The 14567-nt window shown below is 43.2% G+C and overlaps 1 protein-coding gene across 2 annotated transcripts in view; it reads right to left on the bottom strand.

Moving 5' to 3' along the window:
- The window catches only part of LOC119812347 (SEC23 interacting protein), a 45327-nt gene that overhangs the window by 17715 nt on the left and 13045 nt on the right, over positions 1 to 14567 (bottom strand). For both annotated transcript variants that reach the window (XM_038326956.1, XM_038326947.1), the window contains exons 3-10: positions 14267 to 14477; positions 12566 to 12759; positions 9693 to 9782; positions 6823 to 6943; positions 4907 to 4996; positions 3826 to 3967; positions 2594 to 2802; positions 1227 to 1345 (exon numbers count right to left, since the gene is read on the bottom strand). In XM_038326956.1, the coding sequence (XP_038182884.1) occupies positions 1227 to 1345; positions 2594 to 2802; positions 3826 to 3967; positions 4907 to 4996; positions 6823 to 6943; positions 9693 to 9782; positions 12566 to 12759; positions 14267 to 14477 (1176 nt within the window). The remainder of the gene's footprint in view (positions 1 to 1226; positions 1346 to 2593; positions 2803 to 3825; positions 3968 to 4906; positions 4997 to 6822; positions 6944 to 9692; positions 9783 to 12565; positions 12760 to 14266; positions 14478 to 14567) is intronic.

The following is a 14567-nucleotide window of genomic DNA, read 5'->3' as shown; positions in this document are numbered from 1 at the left end:
AGAGCTCCACACCTTCTCCAGTTGTTTTCCCCACCTTATTAGACCACATCTGTGGCCCATTTTCCACGTTTGGTAGAGAAAAGTTAAGTGCTAGGAAACATGTTCTTGCAAGCAAGCATTGCACCAGCCTTTAAAGCAGTGAATTCATACATGCATGGACATTAGTCTCAATAAACTTTGGTTTTGTTGAGAGAGAGAGAGAGAGGGGGAGGGAGGGAGGGAGGGAGGGAGAGAGAGAGAGAGAGAGAGAGAGAGAGAGAGAGAGAGAGAGAGAGAGAGAGAGAGAGAGAGAGAGAGAGAGAGATCCAAGACAGGGATGTTACACAGAAAAAAAGTTGTCTTGAAAAATCAAACAAATAATGATAATAGTTTAGCTTTTACAATTCTAAGCCTTCACATTTACTTTATAATCCATGAAGAAAATGAACAAGAAACTCCTATTTTTAGAGATGGCATCTCACTGTGTTGCCCAGACTGACTTTGAACTCATCATCTTCCCATCTCAGCCTCCAAAACAGTCAGGTGTAGGGGCATTTCTATTATATTTTAATAAATAAAGCTTGCCTGAAGATCTGAGAGTAAAACAGCCCCACTGGTCAGCCTTACAGACCAGGTAATGGTAACACACACCTTTAATCCCAGTAACACACTAGTCTGCCATAGAAACCAGGCAGTGCATGCCTTTAATCCCAGCCCTAGAAAGGATTATAAAACGGAAGGAAACAGCTCTCAAACACAGTCTCATTCTGAGATTTCTGGAAGCAGGATCGCCATTTTGGACTGGTAAGAGCCAGTGGCTGGCTGCTTTGCTTTTCGGATCTTCAGGTTGAACCCCAATTTCTCTCTCTGAGTTTTTATTAATCGTGCTTCAGTCAGGATTACAGGTGTGTGACCCAACTTTTCTACTGTACTTCTGAGCCTCAATGTACTTTGACAATTAAAAACAATTAGAGGAGGGCTGGAGAGATGGCTCAGCGGTTAAGAGCATTCCCTGCTCTTCCAAAGGTCCTGAGTTCAATTCCCAGCAACTACATGGTGGCTCACAACCATCTGTAATGAGGTCTGGTGCCCTCTTCTGGCCTTCAGGCATACACACAGACAGAATATTGTATACATAATAAATAAATATTAAAAAAAAAAACAATTAGAGGAAACAGTACAGGTTTTGGGGAAGAGCTCAGGTCTAGCTCTAAATCTCAACGCCAACAGGATAGCAATAAACTTACCTGCTTTTCCTGAAAATCTGGCTGTTTCATAACTCCATTAGCAACACTTATAGACCCCGGAGACTTAGAGACACTCATATCTTTTTGATTAGACAAGATGTCAAACAGTATCAGAGAACCTAAGGAGAAGATATATTAGCTTTATAACAAAGTTAACTACCCCACATATTTTTCAACACTAAATAAATCCTCCTGCTTTTATTTTTCAGTCTCTAGCAGAAGTCATACAAAGATGAGCAGCTGATTAAAATCTAATAATCAGAACCAGCATGATGGCTCAGCCAATCAAAGTATTTGTCATGCAAGCTTAGTAACCTGAATTTGATCTCCAGAGCCCCTTTGTATTGGTTCTTAGATTTCTATCGACCTGCCAGGAGCTAGAGTCATCAGAAAACAGGAAGCCTCAACCGAGAAAACAACCTATCTGACTGGCATTGATTCAAGCAGAAAGACCCATCCTGCTCTGGGTGGTACCACCTCTAGGCAGGTGATCCTAGGATGTACTGTGTAGGCCAGGAGGAACAAGCCAGTAAACAGTATTACTCCAAGGTCTCTGCTTCAGTTCCTGCGCACTCAGGAAGCCCTGCCTGACTTTCCGTCATGATCAACTACAACTGTAAGCTGAAATAAAATCTCCCCTCCCTGCCAAGTTGCTTTTGATCATGGCATTATCAAGGCAGCCGAAAACAAACTAAGGCACAGTGCAAAGGTGGAGGAGAAATGACCCTACAAACTTGTGCTCTGACCTCCACACAGGTGCTGTAGTACACATAAGTACACATACCCATGCATGTACATGTGTATGTATGACTCATATATGCCCTACGTTTAGCAGCCAGAAAGACACAGAGCAACTTCTGAACAAACCAACAATCAAATCTGAAATTACATGGGACAGCTTTACCTATACATTTTTTCCTAAAGTTCTAGTAATATTCCTGTTCCATCTAAGAACAAAACAACACAGTCTAACAGCTAGAGAGATGGCTCCATGGTTGAGTGCATCCTGTTCTTCCAGAGGATCTAAACTTGGTTCCGAGTACCCACATCCAGCAGCTTATACAAGCACCTCTACCTCCAGCTCCAGGGATGAGATACCCTCTTCTGACGGCCAAGGTCACCCACATAAACATGGCATATATTCAACAGACTCACACACACAGAGATAAATAAAACAGAACCTGAAATCAACAACAACGAGAAGGCACAGCCTTCCTCCGCTACCGGACATGAAGAACAAAGGCGATCTAAACAGAGATCATCGGTTTTATTCACAAAGTCAAGCTCCCTATTTTTGCAGACAGAGGAACACAAAGCAATGACCAGCAAACCAAACAGGCACATCTGAAATTATGTGACAGCTTTACCTAAACTGTGACCAGCAACAGAGACCTTTCCTTTGAAGTTTGGGTTCCGACTCAAAAAGAGAGAGTGTAACCGGTTTATCTCCACTCCCACTTTCTGCACAATTGACTGACAGTAGGTAGGGCTGTTGTAAAACAAGACATCTAGCAGGGTGTCATTAGTGAAGTGCCGAAACCGACCAATACTTGGCAAAGTGATCTTCTTGATATTCCTGTCGTAAAAGAAAAAACAAAGTTACTGTTAGTATTTACCTTCAACCTCTAGATTTTTAACAGTTTAGATTTTTATTTCTAAAAAAGAAAAACCAGTATAAAGGAGAGATTACACATTAACTAGTACAATGAACGTGTAACTGTCACAGGCCAACTTTGACATAGAAAAGCCCTACTGCCCACTTTCTTTTGACCAACTGAAATATGGATGCCTGACAAGAATTATGGCCAGCAGACACAAGAGGCTGTCACAGTGAGAATATGAAAGGAGTTACCTGAAACAAAAATTCTCAGCATTCACTGAGGAAGCAAGCACCTCATAGCACAGTCCAGTGTGGCCAGAACAGTCCACAGGGTTAGCTTTGTTAAAGCACGAGCCCCAACACAACACAGTGGCCACTAACTGGAATCATTTTACTAGCCACATGTGGCAGCACAAGCATTACGTGTGCCTGCGGCTCTGCAATGGGAGCATTCGAAACTGAGTGGGGAGCTTCTGTCACAGTGCCGGGTGAGTGCTGCTCACCATAGGGCACCAGGGATGTTAAATGGTTCCACACCAAGAGACTAACAATCCAAATCCCAAACGGGTGGCTTTTTTGCCCCATGGGGGACATCACCTGGTAAAGGAGACCCATGTGGCTGTTAACTAGAAAAGCATGCTGCTGAGCATTCATGACAGGCCCCACCCGACCACAGCAGGTCAGAGGGTGTTTTAAAGCCAGCTGCAGAGCCAGGTGTGTTCACCACACCTGGGACTCCGAGTCCATTTTCAGCACCAAAATTAAACTGTCTAAACTTTCCTAGATCCCCTTAGATGCCTACAATGAGAACAAACCCACGAGAGACACAGGGAACAGGCAGATATTTATAGCACACCCAGCACTTCATCACATCGGAGCAAGACGTCATTCACATAAAGGCCTTATTTGCTCAAGCTAGAATAAGCCAGTTTGCATTACAGTTTAAATTTGCCTCTAATTTTAGCTACTCTTAAAAACACAGTATCAAACCCTGCAAACCTGTCAACGCCCGTGGCATGCCCACCCAGGGCGCTATGCCAGTGAACGGGAAGGAACTCCACTCTGCTGACTTTCCCTTCCTCAACAGACTTCTTGAAGTGTGTCTGCAGTAACTTGAGAGAAACCACCCTAAAGTCATCCACTAAAAAAAAAAAAAAAAAAAAAAAAAAAAAGAAGAAAGAAATATTATTTTAGCTTGGTAGCTAATAAATTAACTGAAATGTGTTGCCATTTTAATAATATAAAGATATATACATTTTTAAAGATGTATTTATTTGTTATATATAGCATATTTTCCTACACACCAGAAGAAGGCATCAGATCTTATTACAGATGGTTGTGAGCCACCATGTGGTTTCCGAGAATTGAACTCAGGACCTCTGGAAAAGCAGTCAGTGCTCTTAACCTCTGAGCCATCTCTCCAGTCCCAAGATATATACTTTTAAAAATGATGACAAAATAGTAAATAAACAAACGCCCAACTGCTAGAAAGTTCTTTTTAATTTTCGATATTTTTGAGGCCTAAAGGCCAAAAGATTGGAATCCAATTCCCTTCTCAGCATCAGGTTCCAGAACCAACTGTGGCAGCAGAGCACCTATCTAGCCAAGGCCTTTTCCTCACCTATGCTGGAGGTAACAGTGCACACCCACACCCAGAGGTGCATGTGTGAGAGACACACACATGCAACACCAAGTAGCCAGTAAATACAAACTATTACAGCAGACCTGTCTTTACATTCCCAGCCCAACTGAGAAGGCTGGTCGTCTGCATGTCCTAAACAGCTTCTCAGGCTCCCTAGGTGTCAGCTCGGGGCACAGGAGTGCCCCGCTGCAGCTGGCGCTCACGCGGGAAGGCTGTCTACCAAAGCGGTGTAATTATTCTCACAGTCCTTTCTAATTCTTCAGAATCTAGGACTGTATGCCGTAAGAGCAGATCAAACACAAATTTATACTTTCTACTGACCACAGAAGTCTCCTCAGCCACGGGTACACAGCTAGGAACATCATAAAAATGTATACTAAAGAGCCCCTCTATCAGCACTCAGTTTCTCCTATGAAATGAAATGTGACTTGCACTTACCACATTCAATAATGCTTCTAAAGCGCAAGTCACACACGGGTCCAATGCCATGCACCATGAACACCAAATGGTCAACTTGAGGCATTTCCCCTAGTAAAAATAAACAAATAATAAAAATCATCTCACACACACACACACACAAAACTGAGAATTTGGTATTGTTAATTAAATTGCTATATTCTTGACACCCCTTTTATCATAAGCTAGCCAAAGATTTCAGGGACAGAGGCAGGCAGATCTCTGTTGAGTTTGACGCCAGTATGGTCTACAGAGAGAGTTTCAGAATAGCCAGGATTACACAAAGAAATCCTGTCTCGAGAAACAAAATAAAACAAACAAATGAAAACAAAACAAAAAAAAAAAAACAAAAACAAAAAAACCTAGGCAAAGAAATCCATTACCCTTCCAATAAAATATTCCTTATTGGCCTGTTGTCAAATTAGAACAACACGTCTACCTGGGCAAATAATGGCAAACTAAATGGAGGTCAAGGAACAGCTGTTCTTCACAGCCTGTGGACCCACCACAATGTGTCATCTTCTCAGAATCCCACAGGAATAGGATGAAGGTGTGGCTTAGGAACATAAAGTGTGCACATGAACATGGCCCTGAGCTCAGTCAAACAAAACCAAAAAATCTTGCTGGTCTGGCAGCATGCACCTTTAATCCCAGTACTCAGGAGGCAGAGGCAGGTGGATCTCTGTGAGTCTGAGGCCACCCTGGTCTACAGAGTGAGTTCCAGCCATGGGTGTTATACAGAGAAACCCTGTCTCAAAAAAATAAAAAATTGAAGACCTACAAAAGATAAAAAGTAAAATACTTCCCCAGAGCACTAAGTCCGACATGGACAGCACTCTGCCAATATAAAACTTTAAATTAAATCTTTGTTCCCAAAGTCCTTCTCCTTAATTCAAAAATGTTCTAGGAGGGCCAAGCATGGTCCTGCACACCTTCAGTCCCATCACTCTGGAGGTAGAAGCAGGTGGATCTCTGAGCTGGAGGCTTGCTTAGTCTATATAACCAGTTCAAAGCCTATCGGGGCTATACACTGTGACCCTGCCTCCAAACAGAACAAAACAAAAACCTCTATGAGAATGGTTTGAATAAGAATGGTCATCCTAAGTGCATATATTTAAATGCTTAGTCACTAGAGAGTGGAAATTTTTTTGGGAAGGAATGGGAGGTGTGGCTTTGGGGGGAGGGGTATCACTGAGAATGGGTTCTGAGGTTTCAAAAGCACCCACCAAGTCCAGTCATTCTCTGTCTTTGGAACAGGATCTAAAGTTCTCAGCTATTTCTCCAGCCCCACACCTGCCTGCCTGCCTGCCTGCCTGCCACCATGTTCTCCATCATAATGGACTAACCCTCTGAAACTGAAAGCAAGGCCCCACAAATAATTCAAAACCTTTTTATATAAAGATAAAAATGAGCTGAACATTTTGGTTCACACCTTCAGTCCCAGCACTCAGGATACAGAGGCAGGTAGAGCTCTGAATTGCAGGACTACACAGAAAGACCTTATCTCAAAACAAAAAGATAGAAATGTAGGGCTGATAGCTCGGGGTTCAAAGTGCTTGCCGTTCCGGCAGATGACCCAAGTTCGGTTCCCAACGCCCACATGGTGGCTCACAACCAACCCTAACTCCCAGAGGAGCCAATCCTCCTTCTGACCTCCACTGGCACCAGGCACACACATGGTACATGAACATATAGGCAGGCAAAACACTCATACTTGTAAAAATAAATCTAAAATTAAACAAGGAACAATAAGAAAAAAGACATGTATGGCCAACATATATGCTGGATTCTGAGCACTCTGGCAGTAATTCTAGCAATGGCCTCTTTCCTTCATAGTGAATGGCGACAGTAACAGAGCAGCCCAAACAGATCTTTCGCCTTAAATGAACTAGACATACCATCAGGAATTTCATCAAGACTGTCATCAATCCCACGCTTTACAACTCTGGGCCTTGTCTGTCCATCCTGTGTTGTTCCCCACTCATCTGGCACTGAAGAAGGCTGGAACTGGACAATAACCTTCAAGACACAAGATTATGACAAGGCTCATTAGCAAAATTATTTCCCACAATAAGTTAAGTAATACTGGGGGGAGGTTGTTTCATTGGTTCTCAAGATGGGGGTCTACACATCCCCTGACTGGCCTGGAGCTTGTTACCTAGACAAAGTTAGACCAGAACCTGCAGCCATCCTCCTGCCTCTGCCTCCCATATGCTGGGGTTGCAGGCATGTACCACTAAGCCTGCTTCAGACTAATATGTTTAATAATCCTGTGCTTCACAGTACGGCTGGTTACAAATGAAGTAGAACTGTTCCCCAAGCAAATTCTGTAAAGGTCCAGCTACCATTAACTATCATATTATTATTTTATTATTATTTATTATCATATTATTAGTTTATTAAACTAAACATATAATTACTTGCAATACTTATGCTGGAATGCATATTGATTTCCTGAGTTTGTCAGCACCACAAGAATGGGAAGGGGTTAAAAATGTGTGAATGCATATCTACGCACATGCACATAGATATAAGATTTAATAGAATAGACATCACTGCTGGATGGGGGTAGGGGTCTGGATAAGGGGGTGGGGATGGAACAGGAGGGATCAGGTATGGAGAGGAAGGAGGAAGAGAGGCATCTCTGGGGTAAGCTAGAAACCTAGTGCAATTGATACTCCCAGGAATCTATGAGGGTGATCCTAGCTAAGACTACAGGGGATATGGAGCCTGGACCGGCCATCTCCTATAGCCAGGCAAGACTTCCAGTGGAGGGACTGAGACACCAACCCAGTCACAAACCCTTCACTCTACAATTAGTCCTGCCTACAAGATATGCAGGGGGTAAAGGTGGCACAGAAAGTATAAGAGTGATCAACCAATGACTGGCCCAGCTTGAGACCCATACCATGAGAAGGACTAACCCCTGAGGGCCAGGACCCAGAGGCGGAACAGTCCAGAGACATAGACTAGAAACAAACACGACTGGCAAAAAAAAAGTCAATGATTTTTTCCTAATGAAAGGAAATGATTCCTAATGATATTCTACTATATTCAGAGAATGATGCTTGGCCCAACTGTTATCAAAGAGGCTTCACAGAGCAACTGCTGGAAACAGATGCAGAGACCAGACCCAAAGCTTAGGTGTAGCTTGATGAATCCTGTGATAGAGGGGAAGAATGACTATGAGAGCCAGTGGCGTCTAGGACACAAGAAAACCCACAGCATCAACTTACCTGGACTCATAGGAACTCAGAGACTGAACTGACAACCAAGGAGCCTGCATGGGACAAACCTAGGCCCGCTGGATATATGTTACAGTTATATAGCTTGATCTTCTTGTGGGACTCCTAACAGAGGGAGCAGAGACTGTCTCTGACTCTGTTGCCTGCTTTTGAGACCGTTTCCCCTTACTGGACTACCTCGTCCAGCCCTAAGAGAAGAGGAGGTGCCTTATTGCAGCTTGACATGCAATAGCTGGATGATATCCATGGGAGGCCTGCCCTTTCCTGAAGAGTAACAGAAGAAGAGGAACTGATGGGCGGGAGAGGGCTGGGAAGAGGAGGAAGGGAAAACTGTATTTGGGACACAAAAACATACATACATACATACATACATACATACATACATACATAAATGAGTGATTGAATGAAAAGGAAAAAAAATCCACATATAACTTTGACTCTGAAAACTACTTAAAAACAAATAAACAAACAAAAAGATTTAAAACTTTAGGTAATGCTAGCATAGTGGCATATGTCTTTAATCCTAGCACTCAAGAGGCAGAGGCAGGTAGATCTCTGTAAGTTTGAGGTCAGCCTGGTCCACAAAGAGAGTTCCAGAACAGCTAGGACTATTACACAGAGAAACCCTGTCTCTCAACATTTCTACACACCCATTGGTTTACAAAATGTTGCCCCCAGCTGCTCTCACAATACAAGAGCAGAGCTGGTAGCTCAATGGAAAGCAGATAGATTGCAAAGCCTTGACTGTTTTCTCTGGCCCTCTGTAAAAGAACTGACTTCACCAAACCAAGTAAAAAGATTCACCAAGCTTCTTCTAAGGTGAGACTCAGTATCAGTAACATGTCACCAAACAGACACTTGATGAGAAAATGTTGAATTTCCATGATTAATAATTAAATTATTTCAAAACATACTTGCCAGGCATGGTGGTTTGGGCCTTTAAGGCAAAGGATCTCTGAGTTCAAAACCAGCCTGCCTATTCTGCATAATGAGTTCCAGGAGAGCAGGGTTACATAGAGACCCTGTCTCAAAAAAATAAATAAAATAAATAAAAAATAATGTTTATTACAAAGGAATCTCTGCAAAAACACAAAAAATGAAATGTTAGGGCTGGAGAGGTGGCTCAGTGGTTAAGAGCATTGCCTGCTCTTCCAAAGGTCCTGAGTTCGATTCCTGGCAACCACATGGTGGCTCACAACCATCTGGCCTTGCAGACATACAGACAGAATATTGTATACATAATAAATAAATATTTTTTTTAAAAAAAAGGGCTGGAGAGATGGCTCAGTGGTTAAGAGCATTGCCTGCTCTTCCAAAGGTCCTGAGTTCAATTCCCAACAACCACATGGTGGCTCACAACCATCTGTAATGGGGTCTGGTGCCCTCTTCTGGCCTGCAGGCATGCATGTAGGCAGAATACTGTATACACAATAAATAAATAAATCTTAAAAAAATGAAATGTTATCATACATACAGCAGCATAATGTTTAAAGGAACACCCCCCATCTCAGGAAACGCCTCACCTTTGGGTTGTGCATAACGATGGTCTCTCCACTTGGAAACTCTAGTCTGCGGTGCCACTGATTCGTGGTTACAGCTTTTTTGTACTCAGCCTGCAGTGACAAAACAACACATAATGCAGTCAGTCAATCTGACCACATCAGACGTACTGGGGGGAGGGGGTAGGATTATGCTGGCGACGCAGCACAAACACTAGTCTGGCTTATGGACTACCATTCTTTCTATCCTTTTACATAAAGTACTCCAGTGTCTGCTCTCATACATTCGCCATTACTGGGGGAATATAATGGAGGTTTAGAGAGTGTATAGTATTCAGGGCTCAACAAGTCAAGTGGCATAAAATGAACTTATTGTCTCATAGTTCTTGAAGCTACCACTCCAAAATCAAGGTGACAGCAGGACACCAATCGCCACGAAACCTGCCCAGAACACCCTCCTAACCACCTTTTACTTGCTACAATCAAGGCCATTCCTTGATATAAGCCTATCTATCTCTAAATTCTGCCTCTATCAAACCCCAGCATTCTGTCCATCTGAACATGTCTGTCTGGTTTATTATACACAAAGACACTCGCTATACGGAGTTAGGGCCACCCCACTCAAGTAACTTCATCTTAACTGATTTCATCTGCGACAACCTAGTTCCTCACAAAGTTGCATTCATGGATACTGGGGTTTGGGACTTCAACAGTATTTTGGAGTAGAGGGGGAGGAAACACATTAAATCTCTCAAGGACTCTGAGAGGACAACTTTGATGCTTTGACATGCACACATGGTATTCAGCTCTACTCCTGAGGCTACTCTGTTTAATGTGTGAGAAAGTTTTTTTTTGTTTGTTTGTTTTGTTTTGTTTTTCGAGACAGGGTTTCTCTGCAGCTTTAGAGCCTGTCCTGGAGCTAGCTCTTGTAGACCAGGCTGGTCTCGAACTCACAGAGATCCGCCTGCCTCTGCCTCCCGAGTGCTGGGATTAAAGGCGTGCGCCACCACCGCCCGGCTAAGAGAGTTTTGCCTGTGTCTGCATGTATACCATGTGCACACGTGGTGTCCTCAGAAGTCTGAAGAGGGTGTCAGATGCCCTGGAACTGGAGCTCCCAATAGTTATCAGCTGCTATGAGGGTGCTGGAAATCAACCCTGAGTCCTCTGTAGGATCAGCCAGTGCTCTTAACCACTCAGGCACCATTACAGCCCTCCCCCAATTTTTTTTTTTTTTTTGGAGACAGGGTCTCAAGCTTGCTATATAGACCAAGCTGGCCTCTCACTCAAGAGACCTACCTGCCTCTGCCTCTTGATAGAATTAAAGACACAGGCTACCATACCCAGTCAATTTTTAAGCTCTTTTTATACCTTCCCTCCAAGAAGATCACTTGTGGGTACTAATCTTGAATTTCTGCGCCTATCAGCTCATATCACACAGTGTCCAGCTTCTGCATATCTTCTCTGCTCAGAATGCTGGAGATCAGATCCGGGGCCTTGTGAATCCTAGGCAGACCTCCTACACTCAGTTGCAAAAGCCCTAGCCCTCAGAAGTATCTTTTATGGACTTTCCTACAAACTCTGGGGTTTCCCTGGCGTTATAAACAGTGTCCTCTATCATGGTCCAGACCAGCTAGTTCTGCCGCACACGAGCGCTGCTGATTCACACAGACGCTCTCTGCTCCTACCTGTAGTGGGCTAACCGTATTTCTAAAGGTTCGCCTGGCTTTCTATAGACAGTAGTGTCTGTTCTTTGTCCTGGTACTCAGACAGGACACAGAGAATCGCATGCAGCATCTGTCTCTCACTTCCCTCCTCCTTTGCCTCTACTAATGCTGTCGGTTTCTTGGGAAGCTGGGCAGGAGCTTATGCCTCGTGCTGATGGGCAGGACTTGGATAACAACCCCAGCCTAGAGCCTATGTCACCCACAAACAATATTATCATTAAAGAGAAAGTGCTTATTCTGCTTTCAGATTCTCATATTTGAACACTGTAATTTTAGCTTCAAATCAATAAGCCTAAACATCTGACTTTGGGATATTACAACTACAGTAGGACCCTATCTAAAAGTACTAACAATTATAGTATATCTTCAGTTATTTGCTTGTTTAGATTCAAAATTAAGCACTAGGAATCATCACCCTGTTACACATTTCCCTTTATCGAACTAACTAAAATTATACTTCAAGGGACATCCAGAAGGCTCAGTGGGTAAAGGCACTTGCTGCCAAACTTAAAGACCTGAGTTTTATTCCCAGGAACCACATGAAGGAAGGAAAAGAACTAACTCTGGCATGTTTTCCAACCTCCAGTCATGCACCACAGTGGGCACACACACACATAAATAAGTGCCATAAAACTGTTTCAAAAATTATGCTTTAAGAGATTGTTTTTGGCCCAGCAGCAATGGCACACACCTTTAATCCCAGCACTCAGGAGGCAGAGGGAGGCGGGTCTGTGAGTTAGAGGCCAGTCTTATCTATAGAGCAAGTTTCAAAACAGGCTCCAAACCTATACAGAGAAATCCTGTTTGGAAAACCAAAAGGAGATTGTTTTTGTAGACTGATTCTCTATCTAGCCCAGGAGTCCTCAAACTCATGATAGCCTGCCTTGAACTCATGAACGCTAAGATTAAATCAATTGGTACCATGCCTGGTTTCTACCCAAATTTGCATGAAGGCTAAGTATGAGCAGCTCAGCAGACGTGGAATGCCCCCCAAACCCCCCGATAGTCTTGACACTGGGTTGTTACATGCAGCACTTCCTGAATGACAAAACCACCTAAAGACCCTCTGTGACCAGGAATCAAGACAGGCCAGCTTGTAACAAAACCACCTGCACTGTGGTGCTGTCATAGGGTCTGCTTTGTACAAGAGCACACAGAGGAAAACAGTCGTACCTCGAGCTTCTCACTGAACTCCTCTGTGTAGGGGATAAATCTGCTATCTGTGTCCCCCTTGTAAAACCAAGTACAGCGTCTCACTTCAGCTGGCTCCTCGTCCCAATACACAGACTTCCTCATGCGGTCATAGAGGTAGACATCATAGCGCCCTCCATCCGTGCCGAGAACCACACTTTCAGGATCTGGCTGCACTAGGAACCAACAGAGGACATTTTCCCCTAATGTTACTAGGCACATTTGAAAATGCAAAGAACATTAACAATAATATTCATGATGCTACTAGTCAATACTCAAAGACAATTAAGCTTATTTTATTTAAAAATACAAGATAATCTGTAATACTCAAAATTATGACATACATTTATTCATTTGTTTGTTTGTTTTTGAGGTAGAGTCTCACTCTATAGCCCAGGCTGTCCTTAACCTCCTAGCAGTTCTCCTGCTCCAGCCTCCCATGTACGGAGATCACAGGAGTGAGCCGCCATACATACAACACGGCTCTTCAGCCTCCCACGTACGGAGATCACAGGAGTGAGCCGCCATACAGCATGGCTCTTCAGCCTCCCGTGTATGGAGATCACAGGAGTGAGCCACCATACAGCACGGCTCTTCTTGAGTAGAAAGAAAGAATGAGGGCAAGCTTTAAAAACACAACCAAGAAATAACTGAAATAGTTCATGATTTGTTTAATCAAACCATATGTACTGCCTGCCATACACCTGTAATCTCAGTACTTAAGTATGGAGTCAGGAAGATTATGAGTTCCTGGCTAATTCTTGCAACACGGTGAGTTAGAGGCCAGCCAGAACTGAATAAGATCCAATTTCAAAAGTAAAACAAAGCAGTAACATCAATGTACCACAGTGTTCCATGAAATATAGTGCTAGAGAATACTGAGTCAGGCAGTGGTGGCCTTTAATCCCAGCACTGGGGAGGCAGAGGCAGGTGGATCTCAGTGAGTCCAAGGCCAGCCTGGTCTACAAACTGAGTTCCAGGACAGCTAAGACTGTTACACAGAGAAAGCCTGTCTCAAAAAACCAGGGGGTAAAAAAGAGAATACTGACTGATATTTAAGTCCCATAATCAAATAATATCAAGATAAAAGAATCGTATCTGTACGCAAGACTTCTTAGAGTCTTAAGATACAACTATGTAGCACTCTCTCAAGAGGTAGACGTGAAAAAAAAAAGAGGTAGACGTGAGAATAATTATTTCCAAAACTCATCTGACCTCAGAATAATTTTTTCACAGAGCTTTTCCAAAGTCTACAGGAAATATTTGATGTCCTATAACTACAAATGAATAAGGAAGTAAGAAAACTAAAACTTGGATTATGTACGAACTATACTTCTCTGATTTAAAACAACCTTTTGGTTGTTTTGTTTCAATAAGACAGGGTCACTTTACTATGTAGACCAGGCTGGCCTCAAACTAACAGAGCTGCTTGTCCTAAGTGCCGGGGAGAAAGGTGTATGCCACTGTGCCCAGCTTAACAAAAGAAACTGCTAAACTATTTCCTTAAGTTCTTTGCTTAATAACTCAGGATACATATGAATCAGAAGTACCATCTTAAAGTGGGGTCTGGAGATCTACACAGACCAAGGAATCCGACAGTTGCAAAAAGTAGGCCACATGGGTAAGTACGCTTCATCTTTTCTCTTCCTCCAATGAGAAGGAATAATGCAAGTGGGTACTTACCCGAGTTATAGATCTCTTCAAGATTCAAAGAGTCAAGCTCACTGAAAGGCATCCACAGCTGTTTATATTCCACCTCCTTGCAGTAAAACCAGTGAGGCTGAACAGGTTCATACTGGTTCTGAAGCACAAAAGGAGATGGCCCCTGTCCAGGGGGTCCTGCATGTCTGGCGGGCACCTGCTGCTGTGCTGGTGACTGCACTGATGGAGGGAGCTGAGAGAACAAGGGAACCGTCACATGTGCCCAAAAGGAATTCTCTAGCTGCGTCAGAATCTAATCAATAATAATTATCTCACAAGTATT

Source organism: Arvicola amphibius, chromosome 1 (assembly GCF_903992535.2).
Source record: "Arvicola amphibius chromosome 1, mArvAmp1.2, whole genome shotgun sequence".
Taxonomy (NCBI): Eukaryota; Metazoa; Chordata; class Mammalia; order Rodentia; family Cricetidae; genus Arvicola; species Arvicola amphibius.
Note: the sequence above shows the minus strand (reverse complement) of the source record. Positions and strands in the feature narration are given on the sequence as shown.